This window comes from Sciurus vulgaris (assembly GCF_902686455.1).
Source record: "Sciurus vulgaris genome assembly, chromosome: 5".
Taxonomy (NCBI): Eukaryota; Metazoa; Chordata; class Mammalia; order Rodentia; family Sciuridae; genus Sciurus; species Sciurus vulgaris.
In genome coordinates, this window is record NC_136465.1 from 133,964,422 (window position 1) to 133,987,445 (window position 23,024).

Here is a 23,024-nt window from a genome sequence, read left to right on the forward strand (position 1 = left end):
TTCCTCTCATTTTACATTTCTTTTTATATTATCTTAACTATTCTAGGGTTTACACTTTTCATATAGATTTTGGAATAAGTTTGCCAATTTCTACAAAGAAACCTTACTTGAACTTTGATAGAAATTGCATTAAGCCTGCAGATCAACATGGGGAGCAATGAAAGTTTTACTACATTGAGTCTTCCAATCCTTGAAAATGGTAATGTATATTTATTTAGGTTATCATTGACCTCTTTCATTAGTATTTGCAATTTTCAGCTTACAGATAGTTGAAATGTTTTTGTTAAAGGTATACCTAAGCATTTCATTTTCTTTGTATTAATTGTAAATTGTGTTTTAATTTGTTTCTTATAGGGTCACTGTTAATATATAGAAATTACAAAGAGTTTTGTTCTGATCTTGTATCCTGTGACATTGCTGAAATCATTTTTTAGAATCTAGGAGTTTTAGAATTCATGAGATCTTCTAGACAATCATGTCATTTGAAAATAGGAATAGTTTTATTTCTTCCTTTTGAAACTGTATGTCTTTTACTTCTTTTTCTTGCCTTATTGCAGTGGCTAGAACTTCTAGTACTATGCTGAATAGGAGTAGTGAGAATTCAATCCTTGCCTTGTTCTCTATATTAGGGGGCATTTTGTCTTCTGCCATGAAGAATGATATCTATAGTTTTTTTTTAAATGGGCTTTATTTTTTTAAGCAGTTTTTGGCTCACAGAAAAAAAATGAGTGGAAAGTTTAGAAATTTCCCATATGCCCCACTTTCTCACACATGCATGGCCTCCCCATCATCAACACTCCTGCAGCCCATAGAGTGGTACCTTCATGAAATTAATACAGGATTTTTAAAAGATTTTCTTTATAGTTCCTGTTTATTCCTGTCTTGCTGAGAGTTTTATTATGAATGAGTACTGGATTTTGTTGAATGCCTTTTCTTCATTAATTGATACAGTCATCTTCTTAAGCCTGCCAATTCTTACTCTCGGGGGCTTATAATGATGAGGTTTGCTATGAAAAATGGAGTCTTGGTACAAATCCAGGTGTTATGGAGTGTTGGAAGAAAATAAGGTTCAAAGGAATAGATTCACAATAGTAGATGAATTCTTTACTGCATGTTAAAGTTGAGTTTCAGTGGAATTAAATATGAATTCTAGTAAATAATAGTATGGAAAGAGATAAATTTACATTTGAGTTCTGGAGCAACGGGAATATATTACCTATTAAGATACAAAAGTCACTACTTTCTGTGATTCATTGAAGACTACTGACCTAATTTTAATAAATAATATTAAGCAATAATACCTTTAACTTTATAGGGACCCATAATCCATTCATTCTACCTCATTTTCATTATCTTTTATTCCTTACTCCCTCATGCTTTTAGTTTTAGTCCCATCCAGTTTTGATTCCATGTCTATATTTATAGTTGCTCCCTTGCCAACTTCCTTTATCTCACTCACTCCACTCTCCCTCTGTTGTGGTTGCCTAAATCTGATTGAATCCAACTTTCAATTACTCTAGGCCTGCTCTCATATGGCAGAGGATGGCTTCAGATAAATTTTAAATTTGTGACCACTAATATTGTATGGGTACCTAGACCCAATAATCTTAAAGCCTCAAATTTTCATTTCCTATTTATTCATCTTCTTAGATAACTATATCATATCTTTCCCCTTTTTCCTCAAATATTTAACACCTTCTTCTCTGTCTTACTCAGTTTATGATCTTGCTTCCTTTGTCATTGAGAAAATGGAACACTTGGAAGAGAATGTTAGCAAATACCCACTATCACAGTACATTTAGCCATATTTCTAGTGGTTCCTACAGATGAATTGTCTATCCTCAAAACAAGACCCACCCCTTCACTTCTAGCAGCAAACCATTCACTCATTGCAGTGTTATCAGTGCCTAGGTCTGTGACATAGGACATACTCACATGCAACAAGTTATAGATAGAGGTCATTGATTACAGACAGGCAGCATGGAAAATAAAGAAGTCTAGGATTCATTTGCTCAAGAAAGCTCAAGAAGCTTTCCAACTACATGTGACCCACTCACACTGCAGCTAATGGTATCTGAGAAGAGGCCTGTTCTAGGTTGCAAACCCAAGGGAAAATATGGCTAAATGGGTGATGCTTGGAAGGACATCCTACTTCCAGAAGAGACAAGAATGAAGTCCAGGCTATATCCCTGGTGGTCCTTCCCTACCTCAGTATGTTATATTCCCTAGGAGGGAAAGGAACAAGGCTCAGGCTTTTGAGGCAGTTCCTCCTTATCTCAAGACATTGTATTCCCAGAATGTTCTACACTTATTCTTGATAACTATAAGGAAGAAAGGGGAGAGAATCTGATGGGCCTAAGCCTATCTGGAAAACAGTCCTACAATAAATGTCCACTCCATCCTTCTAACTGCTCAGATCAAGCATCCTTGTATCAATCCTATGTTCTCTCATATGCACCTCAAGTACAATACTTCAGCAAAACCCAATTACTTCTATCTCTTTCCCTACCACCCTAGTTCAAGCTATATTCATCTTTTGTATGGATTGTTTTAATTGTCTCAAAACTTTCTCTTTTACTCTTTCCATAAATTTCTCATCAAATCCATCAGAAAGATTTCTCTAAAACCCATAACAGCTCAAAATGCCCCAATGGCTTTCCATCACTCTTAATAAAAAACAAAGTCTTTATAAGTGTCTACAAAACCTTCCACAAATGGCTCCCTGTTATTTTTTCTACTTCCTTTCTTCCTAACTTACTCTACTCTGGCCACACAGGCATTCTTGCTGTATCTCAGACACCAGCCCCATTCCTATCTCAGGGCCTTTGTTCTTGTTGCTTCCTCTCCCCTAGATATCTACACTCATCACTTCCTACAGAGCTTTGTTCAAATATGACACTTTCTCTGGTACATTTAACATTGTATTCCCACTTCCTGGGCCCAGCACTCTCCATCTCCCCATCTCTTTTCTTTTCTTTTTAAATATTTTTTAGTTGTAGATGGACATAATACCTTTATTTTATTCATTTATTCATATGTGGTGCTAAGGATTCAACCCAGTGCCTCACACATGCCAGGCAAGTACTCTGCCACTGAGCCACATCCCCAGTCCTCCTCATCTCTTTTCTTATCCCATGTATTTTACTTAAAAAATTTAAAATTATTGTCTGTCTCCAATGTTAGATTGTAAGCTCCATGAGGTCAAGAATTTTAATCTGTTTTGTTCACTGTGCCAAGGACAGTACCTTGCACCCAGTTGTTCCTTACTAAAGATTTAATGAATAAATGAATGAATGAATAAATAAATAAATAAATAACAGGGATGACCACCTTGAAACCATTTTTGGAAGAGAAGCCATTTTGCTGGGAAGAGATCCCTATAAGTTGGGGAACATATCTTAATCCCTTCTCATGTACCCAGTATATCTGAGGAGAGCTGCAGTCCTTTGAGAGGTGAGGGGCTGATCCCAGATCTGAAGAACACTTGGGGTCCTCATCAGCACAGTGATATGCCTTACTGAAAGCCAGCTCCACTGGATGAAATCACACAATATCACTTATACCAGTGGTGTTTGTGTAGTGCATCATGGAAAGTGAAGAATAACTGAGGTATGAATAGTTTTCTCAAGGCCATGAGCAGTGAAGCCTAGTTGCTTTATGCCTTTAACCATCTTTACAGCATCATAGTGATCATCATCATTGCACTGATTATTAGGAGGAAAGCACCAGGTTATTTAACAGTATATCTATTAAGTTTCCATGTGGCAGATTGAGGCAAGAGACCTAAAATACCTCTCCAAATATAACCGGAGGGCATTATTTGTCAGAAGCATCTGATAGGATTGTTGCTTGAGATCTTAGGCAATCAGTTGATTGCTGTTGCTGACTTTCTACCTCTCCTGTCATTACTGAAGAATGGTGGCTATTTTAATTGTAGGGAAGGTAATTTGAATTTAGCTCTTCTAAAGTTTCTTTCCTTTCAACAATTTCTCACATTCCTGACAAGTGCTGTTAGGCATGGCAGACTGTTTCATAGCCCTGACTTCATTCAGAAGATGGCTTAGAAAAGTTTTGAAATGGGGGTGTTTACATCTTGTCTTTCTATTCATGTTTTAAGTAAGGAATTTGAATAGGGCAGGAAAAAATGCTTGAGGTCCATTTATATTTAATTAATTTTGAGAACAGTTTTACATCCTGGTCCAGAGAACAAGGTGATAAAGAATAAGGGGCCCCACTCTGGGCAGGCAGGAGAGACTGCTAGGCAGTGACCAAGGTGAGGAGGGTAAGTGTGCAGTTATTCTTTTCTTCTCTGTCTCATCAGATGCTACTTGAATTATGTTGTGGGGAGGAGTAGGGTGAGGCAAGGTATTTTTATGTTTAGAGTAGTTCTTCCAGCAGGGTGAATGCTGCTTCCAAAAATAAATAAATGGAGGAAGGAAGGGAGACAGAAAAGGAAAGGAAATAAAAAGATGAAAGTAGTTACAGAAGGCATTCTCAAAATATCCTTTGCTGTGTTTAAAATGGGTACATTGGCTATGTGAAGGGAAAGAAAGGTGAACAGACAAAGCGGATGCCTATGGAATGTCAGAAGCATAGGTACCACCCCCAAATAAAAAATGTTTTTTTCAAAAAGACTCATTGATATTGCATGATTAGTTTATCTTCTTTTCCACCTTTGTGATGTTATTATTACTAGTTTCAACTTATATTCCTTTTTCTCTTGTAGGACTTGAGAGCTGTACACTGGGAGCTTCATGAAGTATTGAGATGGAATTTTTTCAACTAAAAAAATAATTTCAAATGCACAGAAAAGTCACAAGAGTAGTATGGTGAGTTGATGAGGCCACTTCTCCCAGAGACCTACTTTGAGTTTTGCCAATTGTTCTAATGTAGTATCACATGATTTACTCGGTTATGATGTCTCCCTAAACTTCTTCAATGTGAAAGTTTCTCAATCTCTAAGTGATTTCATGACCTTGACTTTTTTGAAGGTCACTTATTTTATATAAATACTGTGAATTTCAGTTTTCTGATATTTTCCTCTTAGTTTTAAACAGTTGTGAATTTTGGGCTGAATATTAGAGAAGTGATGTTATCATCTTCTATCAGGAGGTGTGTGATATTGATTAGTCTCTTTACTGACCAGTTGTGTTAACTTTGAACAAGATTCAGATGGTCTGTTAGGTTTCTTCACTACGAAGTTAACTCATTTTCCTTAGTAATTAATAAAGATTTTTGTAGAAAGATACTTCGAGACTGTAAAATCCTGTTCACCTCATATTCACCCCAAAATTTCAGAATTCATTTATGTCTTACCTGAATTCCTTCTGCATTTATTGGCCTTTTTAAATCTCAGACAGTCTTTTACCTCCTCCCATGTATCTATTTATTTAATATATCAGTGTGGATTCATGAGCATCTATTTTATTCAGTGCATTATAATCCATTACTCTCATTACTTATTTTGATGCTCAAATTTTTCCCTGCTTGGTCCGTGTGATGCCTTCCAGGTGGCTCCTGTGTCCTTTGGTTATGTTCCCATTATACCTCTGAGAAAGTTCTTGCTTTCTGGTAGATGGACATGTTCCAAGTTTATTTTGTTCTTTCCCTTATAACTCTTAAAATCTCAAATGAGTTTTGGCTTCTAATAGTGGAGAGATGTATTCAGAAAACAAGACTTGGGCATTAAGATTGCTCACTGCTACCTAAGTATTGCTGTTCGCAGTTACTCTTAGTGGACACACACGCACACACACACCCCTATATTCATTTACATGTTCTATATATGTGTATGTGTGGGAGAGAGGATACATGACTTACAATGAGAGAAAGAGAGAGAGAGAGAGAGAGAGAGAGAGAGAGAGAGAGAGAGAGAGAGAGAGAGAGAGAGAGAGAGAGAGAGAAACAAAACTTACAATGGGGTTATGTCCCAAAAAGCCCACTGAAATTTGAAAATACCTTAATTTGAAAATGTGTTTAATACACTGTATCTACCAAACAGCATAGTTTAGCAATATAGTACACTGTACATATTGATTGTTTACCTTTGTGATTGTGTGGCTGACTGGGAGTGCGGCTTACTGTCTCTGTCCAGCATTGTATCATATATCATTAATCTGGGAAAAGATCAAAATTCAAAATTTGAAGAGTGATTTCTACCGAATGTGCATAGGCTTTTGCACCATTATAAAGCTGAAAAATCTCAAGTTGAACCATTGTAAGTAAAGCAAGGGACTATATGTGCATGTGTGCGTATAAACACGTTTACATCCACTCTTCCAATTCTAATCCAACACTAACCACAGAGTTTATCTGAGCCTTTCCTTTTTCCATGTTTGTACCTTCTCCTGCACTAAGACACCAGCTGATCTGCATGTAGCCAGACATGACCAGGCACTGACTCTACTGGACTACTTTTTTTTTTTTTTCTGAAACAAAAGGCAGGCAGGCATTACTATGATTTTTTAACTGAACTTTAAGTGCAGGCATCATATAAGTATAGTCATGAATAGGTAGCAGTGTTATTAAAACAGCAAAGTTATAGCATATGGGGATTTTATTGACCCAAATTCAAGTTAATTAAAAATACTGAAAGTATTATATATACTGTACAAGCTTTATTCCCACATTTCTATATACATGTATTGTTGCATATGAAGGGATACATAAAACCATGGTTTACTGCCTCTTGGGGGAACTTTTAGAGTACTTTTATCAGGAAAGACTGGACCATAGGTGCTTCTACCTTAGATGCTCACTTCAGAATACAAATCTTCTGCCAAGCATGATGACAATATATGGCCTAAAGTGTCTTAGCTACCTAGTCAAATTCTCCTTCTAGGAGAATACAACACTTTGTTTCCAAAATTGAAGCTGAGAGGATTGAATATTGATTCTTGAACATACTTATACTACTGGCTTATTTTAGGGAAAAATGATACCATTTTTTTAGTTTATCCCCTCTAAAATGTATGGAAAAATGCTTTCAGTTAATACTGTATTGTCAAATTTCTAGGCCTGAGACAGGGAAGGATGGAATCTGACTAAAGGACTAACTCCAAAAGAGTGGCCCAATAGAAAACTTAACAGAGGCCAAGCTGAAGAGCACCCTTTCTAGGCATGCAGGCCCCAAAAGTGCTGGACAGGAATAAGAGAGGGAGGTAATAATGCCAAAGAAGTTGAGGACAAATGGAGCATTATTCATTCCACATACATTTATGAAGGTCTCAGTATAGCCAACCCTTTGCATCAGAGAGAGACTGTTTCTAGGACTCCCTGTAGACACTCACATCGCTGCATGCCCAAATCCTTGATATAAAATGGCATATTTACAAATGATGCACGAATATCCTTCTATATATTTTAAATCATCTCTTGATTATTTATAATGTGGTAAACATAACATAAATCATTGTTATATTGTTTAGGGAATAATGATGAGATTAATGGCATATATGTTCAGCAGAGACACATTTTGTTTCTAAATCTTTTTGATCTGTGGTGGTTGAATCTGTCAATGAGGAGCCCACAATATACAGAGGGCTTATAATATGTCCCAGAGACTTGACTTGCTTTGTGGATACATAAATGAATGTACATTTTTTGCCCAGAAGAAACTTTTATTTTAGTAGAAGTCAGTCATACCAACAGTTACAATTCAGGTGTCTTGCTACAGTTTTTAGATTTATAAATTCTGATAGCTATTGCTCAATTACTTTCCATAAGGTTTGTGCCAATTGATTAGAGTTGGAAAGTGATTTTTAAATACTACTTTTAAACCCCCATTCACCCAATACTTGTGTATCCCAAAGACACAATGTAAGGAAGTTAAGAATTTAGGATGTACCTAAGGTATGTCCCCTCCATTTTTTCCTTCTCTTTTTGGGTTTTCCAAGGAAGTTGATACCAATTTCCCTACAAAAAGTCAGTGTGCACACTGGCTGCCTTTGTCTAGACCTTGAAGGTACTGAATTGGACTCCAAAGTGAATGGAACATACTTTCAGTTAAACTGCTCGTTTTTTTGTGTGTGTTTTTTTGGTTTTTTTTTTTTTTTTTTTTTTTTTTTTTTTTTTTGTTTTTTAACTGTTTATTAACTACACACTTTTGGAACAGCTACTGGGTCAATAAAAGCTATTCGGTTAGGGTTGTCCAAACTTCACAAAATTAAGTGGTTATTTCATAGCAAACTTTTCAGCAGACTACCTGGCTGCAGAAACTTTTTTTTTGAAAATTGGGAAGCAATTATAGATTACTCTTAAATGGTTAAAAATACATACGTGATACTGTCTATGATACTTTCTGGAGGAATGAGGCTTTTAAAAAGTTGATTCTTTTTAGTTATACAAGACAAAAGAATCTATTTTGACATATTTATATAGGCATGGAATATATCCTATTCTAATTAGGATCCAAGTCTTGGGTATGTACATGATGGTGAGATTCACTGTGGTATATTCATATATGAACATATGCCAGATTTATTCCACTGACTTACCTAGTCCTATACCCACTCCCTTCCCTTAATTCCTATTTGTCTACCTCACTGAACTTCTTCCTCTCTAACTACCTTATTGTGGGTTTGTTTCCACATATTAGAGAAAACATTTGACCTTTGGTTTTGGGGGATTGGCTTAAAAAATGTGGCTTTTAAAGTGGGATTTGGCTCTTTCCCTTTACACTTAGATACCTGATTGTTTATTATTGAGCTCTGTCTTAGAGTCACTAGCAGACCCTCTAGTGTTGCTAAAATGCTTCCACTTCTATTCAGTTTGTGAGCAAAAAGATGTTAGAAAGCAAAAAAATCCTGATGATGATCTGCGTATTACCTCTGCAAGTAATTCCTTGGGCAAGACTAATAAATGAGAGCAGAAGGATAATTTAGAATGATTTTCTTCTTAAACCAATTACCTGGGAACTGAAAAATTCCAAGCGCCTTTTCATGGTGTTACTGTTTGAATCATTATTTTAAAAAATTTTCATTTTTACTTAGTCCTGGTTCTGTGTCTCTTTAGCTTGGACTCCTGAGAAGGAAGTGGAGAATGTCGCACTTTAGGAAATATTTAGTGAAGTCGGTTCACTACAGGACATTCAGGGTTGATCCTTTTTGGAAGTGTGGGAACAGAAAGTGGGCGAGATTCTGCAGAGCAGAAGCTCTCTTCTCAGGCAGGCAGCAACAGGCAAAAACTGATGGAGTGAGCCTGAGGTCCACACCACAATTCTTTCTCCTGTTTTAATGCAATTCCACTAGCTAATACATACAAGGTGTATCAGGAGCATTAACATTTTGAGCCTTAGGCAATCAGATCTGAGGGCTCATTTTGTTCAATTCATAATGTGGATTATATTTCATAATGTTGCTAAGACTTGATTATTTGCATATCCTGGAAGGTATAGCTCCTATTCGGAACATTTAAAAATGAAATGCTATAGAATGCTGCACATTAAACAGAGAGCTACTGTAGGTAAATCTCATAGAAATAAAGAAATGATCCTATAATAGCAATATTAGAATTATATATTTGGGTGATTATCACATCAGCAGTTTAATTTGACCATCTTAGGAAGCACTGAAAATGAAGGAGTGGCACAAGGAACTATTTGTGTGTTTTATTACACTGCAGGTTAGCACAGTAACGTGTAAAACATCTTTATTCAGACTATATGGAAACATACATACCTCTTGCCCTTACTTATCTAGACCTACATCTTTTTATACAGATAAAGATATACAAAGACATACACATACCCAAATAAGACACAATGATCTTGGGAAGTGTTGTGAACATTAATGTTAACTTGTGGACATGCACTGATTTAAAACACATCCTTTACTTTAAATAGCTTTGATTTTCTGTCTGGAAAACAAAAGAGAACCTTAATAGCCATCACTTACTAAGTTTGCCTAGTTGAGTGTTAGCACTTCTAGAGGAGAATCAATATTCATTACTTTCCCACATTGGAAGATTAAAGGAATAAATGATTCTTCAAAACCGAAAATGAAATCCTCAGAAATGTCAAGAAAATATTTCGTACAGTCTCACTTTAAGAGGCACTGAGAAGAGATCATAAAAGCCATTTGACATTAAAGGAAAAGGCTGTTGGTATATAATGTAACTTGATTAATTAGGATCTGCTTAATTTGGAGTCTGTAACAGCTTTAAGATGAAATATATTTTGCTTCTTGGAGCTTCTTTTTTAAAAAATCTCCTTATATTTAACAAAAATATAATAAAAATGAGAAGAGGATACAGTTCATCACCTGAGTTTTACGTTGAATGAATGGCGCACTTAATCACACGTGATGCAGCTCCATACCTCCAGCGACGTGCACATGGCCAAGGGGTTTGCTGGAGGACACTGCACAGAAGTTCATTCAGTTTAAGCAGATGGAAGGCATAGTTTTACTATTAAAGCGGAAGTTGAAGCAAGAGGGGAAAATGGCCAAAAGTTTTTATAGTTCCTGGGCAAGACAGAGTTATTTCTTTCACCAGTGTTCTTTTTTTCTTTCCTTCTTAAAATCTTTTTTAGGTTAAGATCTAAGAACAAGGACTTGTTCAATGACAGTCATGCAAAGGTTAAACGGAGGGCTATGGACTAAAGGTTGCCATTCTGAGGCCTCTTTTAATTTGCTCCTGAATCAAATCTGTGAGACACCAAATCTGTGTCAGAATGTCAAGGAGAGATTCAAATATCAAAGGATGTGAAAATTAACAATTGAAATGCATTTCCTGACTTAGAAAGCACAATGCATTACTTTCAGAGACAAGGCACAAGACTTGCTCAAGTTAAGAATGACTAGGGAGTTAAATTCGAAGGTTTCTGCAGCATTACTGGTAGTATTTGACAGCCTTGGGTCTATAATCGGATTTTAGCAAGTCTGTAAGATTACTTAAAATTTTTTTTATTGTTGCTTGTGGGCTTCCAGCATAGATAATGTACAGTTTATGACATTCGGGTTATAGGTCAAAATCGAGGCCTTATTGCATATCCAGGGAAAATTACTTTTTACATAACACATGGTACAGCCTTCAACTCTTAATAGGGAAGGAGTAGTTCAGATAGGAACACTTACTATTCAAAACGACCAGATTACATATGATTTTCACCTGTTCTGAAATGACTCCATAAATGGAATTTCAAAATTTATTCTGCCACTATAATGCAAAAACCCCCTAGCAATAAAAGCAACATGTTCTGGTGAAACCATTCCTTTTTGTCTGGGAATACAAAAGATTAATATAGCACCTCTAATACATAGGGAATGTTAGAGGACACACCCCATGTTTCCTTTGTTTCTCAATTAAAAGAGATGTTTCAACACACTGCATTCACTTTTTCCTTATTCCCTTATAGCTGAAGCATAATTTTAAAATAAACTGAGTGAGGCAATTCAGTGCAAATTCAGTCTGATGTTAGAAGTAAGCTGCATATGAGACTAAATCAGCTATGGGATCTTTTTCTAAAATAGGATTAAGCAGCGTTTCAAATCACCTAGCATCAATTCTCATGAGACACTATTGTAGAAACAATGATACTGAGTTAAGAAAACATTTTTCTTACAGAAAAATCACAAGTCAGAGCTTGCCACTTATGTTATCCAAGACAAGTTTGGTGATTATCCTGTAAATGAACATCGATTTTTGTGTAGACTCCAATATTTCCAATCTCTGAGAAATTGTTCTGGTGCCCTGAATGGTCAATTGCAGAATTATGGCAAATATCTTCTGGTGAAGTGGCTGCTTCTCTGGGAAAACAAAGAAATTGACTCACTTCTAAGTTTTTCCACACTACTTTCTAAAACTAACTTTAACAACATAGTAGAGAAAAAAAATCCCCAAACCTCAAAACCCTGATGTAAAAAAATTTGTTACTGGTTAACCCACAAGGTGGCACTAAAGAGAAAAGTGCCAATAATGAAGATCACAAGCAAGTTACATATTACTTCAGTTCTCTTATAAGAATTGAACCTATTTTATGAAGGGATCATCCACATCTTAATATGCTAACCACTCTAGTCACCTTCGGGTTTATTACTTTTTTCCCACAGACTGCAGAAAGTTTTTTTAAAATCAAGCAGCTGGTTATTTTCAAAAGAGTTGGTGATTTGATTGATGTTTTCAGTGTGGTAATTTTGTAGGTAGGTTTTTCTTTCTTTTTTTCTTTTCCAGATGCAGATTCTGTGAACATCATTGGTTATAAACTATGACCGTTTGTTTCTCTTAAGTTTTGTATAAGGCCTAACACTTACTGTTCTTCATATGAAAGTGAAAAAAGACACAACATATTTAACTGTATATTATTTATAGTATGTTAATATATTTGGACCTTTACTGTTGAAGTAATATCACACAACTGACCTTCTAAACAGCCAAGAAAAGAGCTTTTTAGTGAAGTCTAATTGTTAGAATTTCAAGAATAATTCTAGACCCTCAGACATGTACTTCCCTTAATTTCCAAGGCACAGGGAGAGTACTTTCTGAGGCTATAAAGGTGTGAAAGGGAAAGTGTTTTCAGAAAAGCCCATCTGAAGGTAGAAAAAATGGTGGGAAGCTGGCATAGCCTTGGTTTTTAATGCTAAAATGCCAGAGGTATGGCATTTACTTAGTTGTAAGTGATGAGGGGTGGAAGAAACTAGGTCTTCTTCTAGTTGTTATCACTGAATAAGCAAGGGGAAGAGACAGACCAGAAAAAGAGACTTGTCCTCAGTTCATGACTAAGAAGGTGCCTTACTTTTGTATAGGCCTAACTTGGAAAAAAAAAAAAAAAAGATACATCTTTTTACTTAGTTTCCAAGTAGGAATTTAGTGAGGTTTAAAAACAATGCAATTTGAATTTTATTACTATTGTGTGTTATTTTGTATGCATGTATGTATATAAAGCTGTGCATACATTTTGTGAAATATTTTTCTAACAGAACTATGTGTTTCTTATTTGGAAATGACTGCAACTTGATCAGAATACTGACTCTGCAAACCTACATTCTATAGATTAAATGTTATATTGTTAAAAATAAGAAAACACAGCTGGACATGGTGGTGCATGCCTGTAATCTCTGTGATTCTGGAGGCTTAAACAGGAGGATCTTAAATTCAAGGCCAGCCTCAGCAACTTAGTGAAGCCCTAAGCAATTTAGTACGAATCTGTCTCAAAATAAGAAACAAAAAGAGCTGGGCATGTAGTTCAGTAGTAAAGTGCTCCTGGATTCAATCACCAGTATCAACAAAACAAAACAGTAACAATTACAACAAAAGACCCCAAAACAAAATAGTTCAAAAGTACCTTTTAAAAAATCATACACAGGCATGATAATTGTTATCATATTCTATGATATGGCAATATTAATTAATAATAAGGTACTATTACTATTTCATTATCTACAGGAGAAAAACTTGACCATATTTTCCCTAATTTCTCTTTACCAACCTCCTTACAATGATCACTTGCTACTCAAATTCAAAAAATGCTATAATTGCCTTGCTTAAAGAGCTATATCGTAAAACTTTTATATATCAATATATTTTATATATCAGTTTGAATATCTAGTTTATACATTAATATGAATATCTATATATAATATATATTTTATGTATCTATATATTTGTGTGTATCTGGAGTAATGGATGGTTCTAAGAGACAAACTTATTACTAAATGAAACAAGAATAAATTATTTGAAAAGAGAAAAATGTGGATTAGAAAATACATGTGGAAGAAATAAAACAGGATACTTCGTGTCTTTATGTGATTTTTGCGATTTTACATTAATATCTATGGAATTATGCTTTGGAAGCAGATACTTTCTATGGTTTGAAAGAGGTGAGGCATCATTTGAATCATGTAATTTTGAGCTAGCAAATAAACCTGGGTTGAATGATTTTTTTTAAGTTTTAAGTTATTTTTAAATTTTTAAAATTTGTCATTAGTTATAGATGACAGTAGAATGCATTTTGACACACTGTACACAAATGGAGCTCAACTTCTCACTCCTCTGGCTATACATGGTGCGGAGTCACACTGGTAGTATAATAATACAAGTAATAGGATAACAATATCTGTCTCATTCCACCACACCCCTTCCACTCCCCTCCCTTTCTTCTGCAGAATCCAAAATTCCCTCATTCTTCCCTATCCCCTGCCCCCATTATGGATCAGCATCTGCTTATCAGAGAAAACTGAATGTATATTTTTTGATGTGTTCAAGAGGTAAGATTTCTAAGGCATGTAAACTGCTTGTTTCTACAGTATAAAAAGAAGCTGCAGTCAACTCATTCAACTGCTTACTTCTCAATCCAGAGTGAATAATGCCACGCCCTTTTTCCTTCTATCATTACTTTATAAAATTAATACTCTCTCAGAGTCATACTACGTTATTATTTATTTATTCATTTCATTTAACAAATAGCATGTGTGATGAGCCAGGTACTGTCCACTGCAATGTGGGCTGAGACCAGGGTTGTTTGGTTCTGTGCTGTATCCCTACCATCATGCTTGGCACTGACTTTATAATTTATGTAGCCAATATCAATTATGCAACTGGGTGGTTTACATTTGGCTCACCTTTCAGGAAATAATATGACATAATATTTAGGTGTACGGGCGATGGAGCAACCCTGCCTGGTGTTGAATTCCAGTTCTGCCATCTACTAATTAAATAATTCTGTGCTAGATGTTTAATCTCTCTCAGCCTCAGTTTTATTATTTGCCATTTGGGAGAAATAACAGCATTGATCTCATCATGGTTATTTCCACGATTAAATAAGATAACATAAAACACTTAAATCCTTGGCACAAGTTAATACCTTTAAAAACTTATCATCATCATCATCATCACAATCATCATCATCTTATCTTGCCATATTTATCTAGAAACATGATTTCAGCAACTTAAATTCATGGTAACAACTGTATTTGTATATTTTCCATTTCCATTTCTTGAGCTAGTGGACAAATTGACTAGTTCAATGGAAACATCTCTGGAAAGTTAACCAGTTTCTTTTCTGTTTGTAGACTTTGGTGTATATTATCTTGCAGCTTTCATGAATAAACTATAAACATTTCCATGATACATACTTTGCTTTTTATGGCACTTTCTTGTAGAGATCATAAACCAAAGAGCCCAGTGTGAACTCTGAAGAGTTTAAATCTAGCATTAGAACTCACTCCCCTAAAATGCAACTTTTCCAGAAAGGATATGACATTTAATGCTAGAAATGGGACTTGTATCCTGGATTATCTGGTCATGTTTTTTCTTATTTTTACTATCTAAAGAAGCCTCCTTTGTGCTGTGAGACTTGTTTTGTTTTCCTGAAAGCATAATTGTAAGATTTTCCTAGGATTAATAATATGTAATATTAGTTGATTAGGGAATTAAAAAAAAAACTGGATTTTCACATGGGATAAAAAGACATAATGATATTTAAATGCAATTTCCATTCAGATTAATCTTTTTGAATGAACACAAGTCAGACAACTGGCAGTTAAATCAAGGTGCTAATTTTAGTTGGCCAACGACAGACATATTGAAATATCACGATCTTAATTATGGCTAATTTTAAATAATTCTCTCTCCATCTTCAAGATCTTAAGGATGCTCTATCTGGAAGGGAGTGTCTTGTATGAAACCCCTCCCCAACGACAATGACGTTGGGGAGGAGGACAAGTGTTACAAAATTTTGAAATTATGCAATATAAAATATTGATAGTTTTCAGTAGTATGAACTTCCCCAAATTAAAATTTTCATCAAATTGTCACTATTCAAGTTTCAAACTGCTTCTTTGCTATTGCCACATGGAGGCACCACTTTAGCTGGTAAAGAGAGACTTCCACCATCTATTGTTAGCTTTGGTCCTCAATTGTGTGAAGTCTTCAAAAACATACAGCTATCATAAACCACAGCAGCCCTGTTTGGACTGCCAGAATAGTAAGATTTGTTTGTTTGTTTACTTGCCCATATGCTTTTGTTAGTACAGTGTATTTTGATAGTCTCTCTACCCAGTACAGTTTTAGTTTTTAATTGAATTTTTTCATGCTTTTCATGGAGAAGATTAAAAATCCTGGGAAAGGATAAAAAGGATGGCAAATATGTTTCTGAATTTCTTTCACAGAATTTGAGAGCTGGAAGAGAGACCTCCAAGGTTACCTCAGCTCCTTGACATTAACACATCAAAAAATTGAGTCTATTAAGTAAGTGGGTTAGGATAATATAAGGAGGTGAGGGCAGAGCAGGATCTAGCTCTTCTGAACTGAGCAGTGTTTGGATATGAAGTGCTAATCACACTTGAAGGAACCGAGTACATAAGGACATTCAAGTTGTGCTTGTACTTACAAACCAGTGTGCAAAGAAAAAAAACAAAAAACAAAAAAAAGAAGCAGTTCAAGTGAAAACAGTGAAAAGACTCTGGAACCAGCACATTCACGGATGATAGTTCATTTTCATTATTTACAGGACCAAGGTGTAGATTAATTAAAATCAACTTGTTTGGCTTCATAAATATGAAAGATTGCATTTACTTTTACAAGTCCATCAGTCAAATAAGGCTACAAAATTATTTTAATGACATTTATTCATTAGAGAAAATAATCATAAAATTCTCCTACCAAATAAATGTTTCTAACAGAAGGATCAGGCACCTGGATGAAGTCTTATTTCCTCATTGAGAGCACTGCATGGTTCTAGCATTGGAGAAGTCAAGCCTCTCTCTAAGCCAGTGACTTACAACATTGAAGGTAACTTTAAATGGAAAATTAGTGAATAATTTCTTTAATGTTTTTGTTAGATACACAATCTAAAATTCTGTACCCCTCTTTTTGGTCTGACATAGAATGAACATTCTCTAAGAAAACAATATTAAAAATTTATTTGACCTAAGTGCTTGCTTCTCAGGGAAAGGGGACTATATACTTTTGGAAATTGAAAAAAGAAAAACTCACTGGGAACCTTTTGTAATATTGACAGGAGAAGAAAAAATATTTCCTTACTTGACCATAATACTAAGTTTATTGGGTAAAGTTGCTTTTAAGGGGAATCAATAAGCTAATAAGTTGTGTCCACTTTATGTTAATAAACTTGTGTCTGCTCCACTTGGGTCTCAAAAACAATTCACTTACTAATTTAATCAGTCAGTAGAATCTTTACTAATTGGTAAATGTATTATTTAATTCTGAAATATTTGAGCATTGCCTAGTAGTAATTTTCAGAAGTACATAAACACATTGATAAGATATAAAGAACCTAAAAAGTCTTCTTTGATTCTTTTCTTGACTAATATAATTTTATACAGAGAAGGCCTTAAAGATCCCTTAGTGGTTAATTTCATTTAACCAGTGATTCTCAGACCCCTGGGGGTGTTTCCAGAGGCCCCTGATAACCAAATGCACTGAATCGATGATTCTTGGATCAGTAATTCTGAATTACCCAATTAAAGCTCTGAAGTCAGAGAAGACTGGTGACCTCTCAAGGATCTCAGGGCTCCTTTGGCTTGCTGCACTGTATTTCCTAATTCTGTGAAAACAATATAATGAACCCTAATTACTCAACTCTTTAAATGCATACAGCCAGATACATATGGACAGCAAGAGCACAGACATTTAAAAACAGAGCAGAAAAAAGTAACTTGAACAGAATGTGGCATTTCCCTTGGTCTGTTGCTAACGGCCCACATACAACATGCTTTTAAAAACCCACCCTGGCACTTATTTTCATCATCACTTAAAAATGATTCAAATGGACATTTAGAATGTGTGGTATTGAGCATGTATCCCATCTGGGGATAAAGGGAAAAGAGCTTCCTCAAGCATGGCTGTGCTTTCTGTGGTTATCAGGCTAAAGTTGATGTGTATTTGGTTTCTTCCCATTGGCCATGCTTCTAAAGCCAAACACAATATTTTAATTGGACCTTTTCAGTACGCCAAAGCCAGTAGCACTCAACATTTCTTTTTGTAAGGAAAATAATGATAGACATGACTTTTTAAATGCCATCATGATTTAAAGACATGAAAGAAATGTAAAAATGAATTACTGCATTTTCTTCATATGATGCATTTTATTTTTGACTCTGATGTCAATCACACTTTGTTTTGCTAAAAATTAGCTGTCACCTTTGGGGCGACTCTTTTCTGAATGTTGTTCATTAGAGTTCTTCACACAAATTCTGAGGCTTGGGTATCCCATATACTCATGACTACTCTCCACTATAATTCATACTCCAATAAACTTGGAGAAGAGTCCATAGCCAGCCAACCAGCTTGAACCTGTTTGGATGATTCCTGCTGTCAGCAAACACTTTCTATTGATAATAGTTTTTTTTTTTTTTTTTTTTTTTAAACAAAGTTCTAACAATTTTCATGAAAAGAACGGAAAGCTGCAAAAAAGTAATTGTGACTAGGGGACATGAAAAACTGACCAGTCATAGAATGTATTAGTTTGTTGTTTTGGTAAGTCCAAAGTCATGGGGCTCATAGCCCCAGTTTTTCTTAGATTTTCTGGGGGGGGAGGGTGCTGAATGTAAGCACTGTATTTTAGTCATTTTTCCAATCTCAAAATAGAAATTATCCTACAGGGAATGTGTCTCTTTGGTCTTTACTTCCAGAGGATTTTAGAGCTTCATTGCTAGCCATTATTTAGTACTGCACACCTGGACACATCATACAGTATAATATATGTAGCCAGGCTTCAGAGAATTTATTTCGATTTACATACAATCCTCCAAATCCTCTGGTGAGCTTGATGTGAAATCTGACACTGCCGAGTCTCCCCAGCAGGATCTTCTTTGCTCTTGATGTTAATAGCCAAAGGCTCCAACGGTCCCTCTGGGGAGCCGCAGTGGGGCTAAGGAGTCAGGAAGAGGGGTGACTGCGGGGCTTGTTGCGCTGAAGATTTACAATGTACTTCTTGCAGGCGGCTCAACAACCCCCTCTGTGGCTGTGGGTGTCTGGTGTGACAGAGCGGAGAAAAGCTCTCTAATCTCCCAGTGCCTGCCTCTGCCGCTTCACCGCTCCCCTCCCTCCCGCCTTCCTTGCCTCCTCGCGCTCTCTCTCTCTCCTTCGCCTTTCTCTGGGAGTTTCAGTCCCTGAATGCAGCTCGAGTAGCCCTGGTAATCTAGACCCGGAGCCTGTGTACACACGCACACACGCACACACACATGCACACGCGCTCGCACACACGCACTTCGGCACTTCCCCTGGGGATATGGAGCAAACCTTCATCTACCTGAAGTGGATGGCCCGGCCGGACACTTCTTCCTCACTTGTCATCTCCGGAGAGCAGAGCAACAACGTTACGAGAGAGGTTGGCTGTCCGGTCTGCAACCTCACGCCGTTTGCCGCCACTGCTGCTTAAAGTGTCCAGGGTGGAGGAGAAGGCTTCTCCAGGGCCGATTCCCGGCAGAGCTCCGCGGCCCTGGGACTTCCTCCGGCTGGTTCACTCCAGTCTTTCCCTTCGCCACTCTCGGCCATCCTTTCCTCTCCTCTCGGGCTGCGGGGTGTATGGCTCGGGTGCCTTTCGTGCTGCTGCAGCCTCCACTGCCACTGCGAGCACATCCCACCCAGAGGACTGAACGCCGCCGCTGGAGTGGGGGGAGAAAGCGGAAGCCCTAACTTCCTTCCCTACACCCTCGCTCTCCCCAGCGCTCTCTGTCCTCCAGCCGAGGGCCGGTTGGAGAGCTCCCGCGGAAAACTGGGCGAGAGCACGGCGCAGGGGAGGAGTGCCGGGAGCCGCAGGCGCACAGGGGTGGGGGCAGCATGTGCCCAGGCGCCGGGTGATCGCCCGAGAAGTAGCGCGCGCTGGGCGAGAAAGACGCTTTCCAAGTTGGGCGCGTCTCAGAGCTCGTCGCCCCGCGCCTCGGCCGCTGGTGTCCGGAGAGAGGCGGGGCTGATGGGGGGGCGCTGAGGCTGCCGACGCCTGCGGCCAGAGCCCGTCTTAAAAGAACCCGGGCCAGCATCCCCAGAGTCCCAGCCGGCTTCGCTCCCGCGGTCCCGGTGCGCTCTCTGATGACTGCACTGGCGGTGGCCCGGGTAGCCCGCCCGCGGGGGGTGCCGGAGGGGGCGGGGGAAGAGGAGGAGGCGGTGTGATGGCCCTGGACGGCGAGCGGGGGGAGCAAGAGGAGGAGAAGAAAAAGAAGAAGAAGAAAAAGAAGAGGAAGAAGAAGAAGGAGGAGGAGGGGGCCGAGAAGAGCAGCTCACCCTTCGCAGCCACCATGGGAGAAGACGACGCCGCGCTCCGGGCAGGCGGCAGGGGGCTCTCGGACCCGTGGGCTGACTCGGTGGGAGTGCGACCCCGCACCACCGAGCGCCACATCGCGGTGCACAGGCGGCTCGTGCTGGCTTTCGCGGTGTCCATCGTGGCACTACTCGCGGTCACCATGCTTGCGGTCCTCCTCAGCCTGCGCTTCGAGGAGTGTGGGGCAAGCGCGGCGCCAGGCGCCGACGGTGGCCCCGCCGGCTTCCCCGAGCGCGATGGCAACTCTAGCCTCCCGGGATCAGCCCGGCGCAACCACCAAGCGGGCGGGGGCTCCTCGCAGCCAGAGACAGGCGGGGTGGGGATCCCGGGAACCCCATCTGCCCAGCCGCCGTCGGAGGAGGAGCGGGAGCAGTGGCAGCCTTGGACACAGCTGCGCCTATCCGGCCATCTCAAGCCGCTGCACTACAATTTGATGCTCACCGCCTTCATGGAGAACTTCACCTTCTCCGGGGAGGTCAACGTGGAGATCGCGTGCCGGAACGCCACCCGCTACGTCGTGTTGCACGCTTCCCGGGTGGCGGTGGAGAAGGTGCAAGTGGCCGAGGACCGGGCTGCCGGGGCTGTCCCGGTGGCCGGCTTTTTCCTCTACCCTCAAACCCAGGTCTTGGTGGTGGTGCTGAATAGGACCCTGGACGCGCAGAGGAATTACAACCTGAAGATCATCTACAACGCCCTGATAGAGAACGAGCTTCTGGGCTTCTTCCGCAGCTCCTACGTGCTCCACGGGGAAAGAAGGTACGGAGGGAGGCGGTGCCCCGCGCTGCCCCACCCCGCCAGGCGACTGGAACCGCTGGGCGGCCGGCGACTTCAGGCACCCGGCTGGCTTCCCAAACCCAGGAAACCAGGGGTGGGGGAAGGACGAGAAGGCTAGGTAGTACCGTCACCCAGAACCTTCGGAGTCTCGGGATACCTGGTCTCTCCTGCCAACTCCGTAAACTTCTTCCTGTCAAAAGATTAATGCCCCCTGTAATCGGGACCTTCCCTCTTCAGGTCAAAGTTATTTAGCCAACTGGGCGCGCGGCTTTTTCTAAAGGGTAGTTGTAATCTGAGCGATGCCAGAGTGACATCGAAATCTGGCCAAGTTATTGTCAGGGAAAATATTTAAGCGCCAAAGACCGGGGCCATGGCGCAATCCCCTCTCAACATGCCCACCTCCCCTATTAGTCCCAGGGTAGGCGGAGATGAGAGATGGGCTTTGGCTATATAAAGTTTTCCAAAACAGCGTTAGAGAATCGGAGCGGCAAGAGCAGTTCCTAGGGACAGACGGAGGGGGCGGGGGAGGGCAGGGGCAGCAGTTGCCATGGCCAAAGTCAGAGAGTAGTAACCTCGCAGGCACTGAGAGCTCTCCAGTTAACGCTGGGCGACTCTTCTCTTTCTGAGTCGCTGCCTCTGGAAACTACAGTGAAGGAAGGGAACATTAGCGAGTCAGTCTCCAATGCCTTGTTAGTGAGTGCCTTTGCTGTAGTTTAGATTTGGGCAGTATTCTATTTTTTATTTTTGTGAAAGGCTGAGGTGTTTTTCACCGCTTGTTTAGAGTTCTGACTTTGGAGTCAACAGAACTGGGTTTCAATCTTCACAGTTCTAGCGGTAGTGAAGATTCGAGGAAAGTATTTTACTCACCAATTGCCAATGACTGGGTACCTCTAGAGTTTATTACTCATGGTTGGTGAACTCAATCCTGCTAGGACCCTATGGGATAGATGCAGTTATCGGCACTCCTTATGTTACAGGTGGGAAATGGAGGCACAAAAAAGTCCCCAAACTCACTCAGATTACAGAGCCAGCCGACAAGACAGGGATTTTAAGCCAGGTGGTTTGGATCCACAGCCCCTATCTTTAATTCTAACTTGGGAATAATAATAATAATAATAACAACAACATTCTCCATGTGGGATTGGTGCAGATGTCTATGAACCAATGCATTGAAAAATGCTCAGCTCATGCCTGGCATATAACATGCTTACTATGAATGATGTGCTATCTCTCTTGTTGAATAAGTGATTCTCTTTTCTCTAAACCATTGCATTTAAAATAACTTCCATTAATTGACTGTAGGGAAGATGAGCAACTCAAGTGAACTAAAATGAAACCACCAGCTTTAGAGGGGGAGGAAGGTTGGCATTTGTAAGTAATGGGGCAGAGCCTCCCCAGAGCTTCTCAGGTGATTCTCACAACTGCAGGAAACTAGAGCTCAGAGCAGCCCAGGGCACCTGAGGTCAGCAGGCTTGTGGTTGGAGATGTAGGACTTGAATTTTGGTTTTATGAGTCCTGGGCTAGGGTTCATGGCGTTTGGAAACTCTCAGAAGTTATTGTGAAAGAAGCTAAAAAAAATTTCAGTGTGTTATGGAAGTACACAAAAGTTTTAATATTTATATAGTGTTATGAAGTAACCTCATATAATAAAATACCCAGTGCTTTAGTAGTTGTATGATACTCAAAACTTCCTGTAAGTATAAATTACTAAGTATAAATTATTCACTTTCTAACTTCTAAGATCAGATATGGATAATTTAAATCCCCTTCCACCACTTCCTCCGGCATGTTCTAAAGAATACAGATTATAAGTATTTCTAAACCCACAACTATATCAAATATGTGGGAAAGGGATAGAAGGCAAATTTGCCTATTACCTTGAGAAACAAGCCTGTCATGTCAAAATGTCAATAGTGGGGCATTGCATTTAATTACTGACATATCTTGCTGTGGTGAAATAAATACTCCCCAATTCCTGATTTTTTGAGCCATGCCATATATCTGGCAGAACTGAGCTTGATTTGGTCAGTGCTTT

At 39.0% G+C, this 23,024-nt stretch overlaps 2 protein-coding genes across 3 annotated transcripts in view; one reads left to right on the plus strand and one right to left on the minus strand.

Annotated features, from left to right (window-relative positions):
• LOC306662576 (uncharacterized protein) overlaps nt 1-19,332 on the minus strand; it is a 44,291-nt gene extending 24,959 nt beyond the window's left edge. For both annotated transcript variants that reach the window (XR_013764152.1, XM_079142416.1), the window contains exon 1: nt 19,208-19,332. The gene's annotated coding sequence lies outside the window, so the exon portion shown is untranslated. The remainder of the gene's footprint in view (nt 1-19,207) is intronic.
• Nucleotides 19,333-20,062: 730 nt separating this feature from the next.
• The window catches only part of TRHDE (thyrotropin releasing hormone degrading enzyme), a 361,209-nt gene continuing 358,247 nt past the window's right edge, over nt 20,063-23,024 (plus strand). The window contains exon 1 of the mRNA XM_079142404.1: nt 20,063-20,971. Within this exon, the coding sequence (XP_078998530.1) occupies nt 20,067-20,971 (905 nt within the window). The 5' untranslated portion in view covers nt 20,063-20,066. The remainder of the gene's footprint in view (nt 20,972-23,024) is intronic.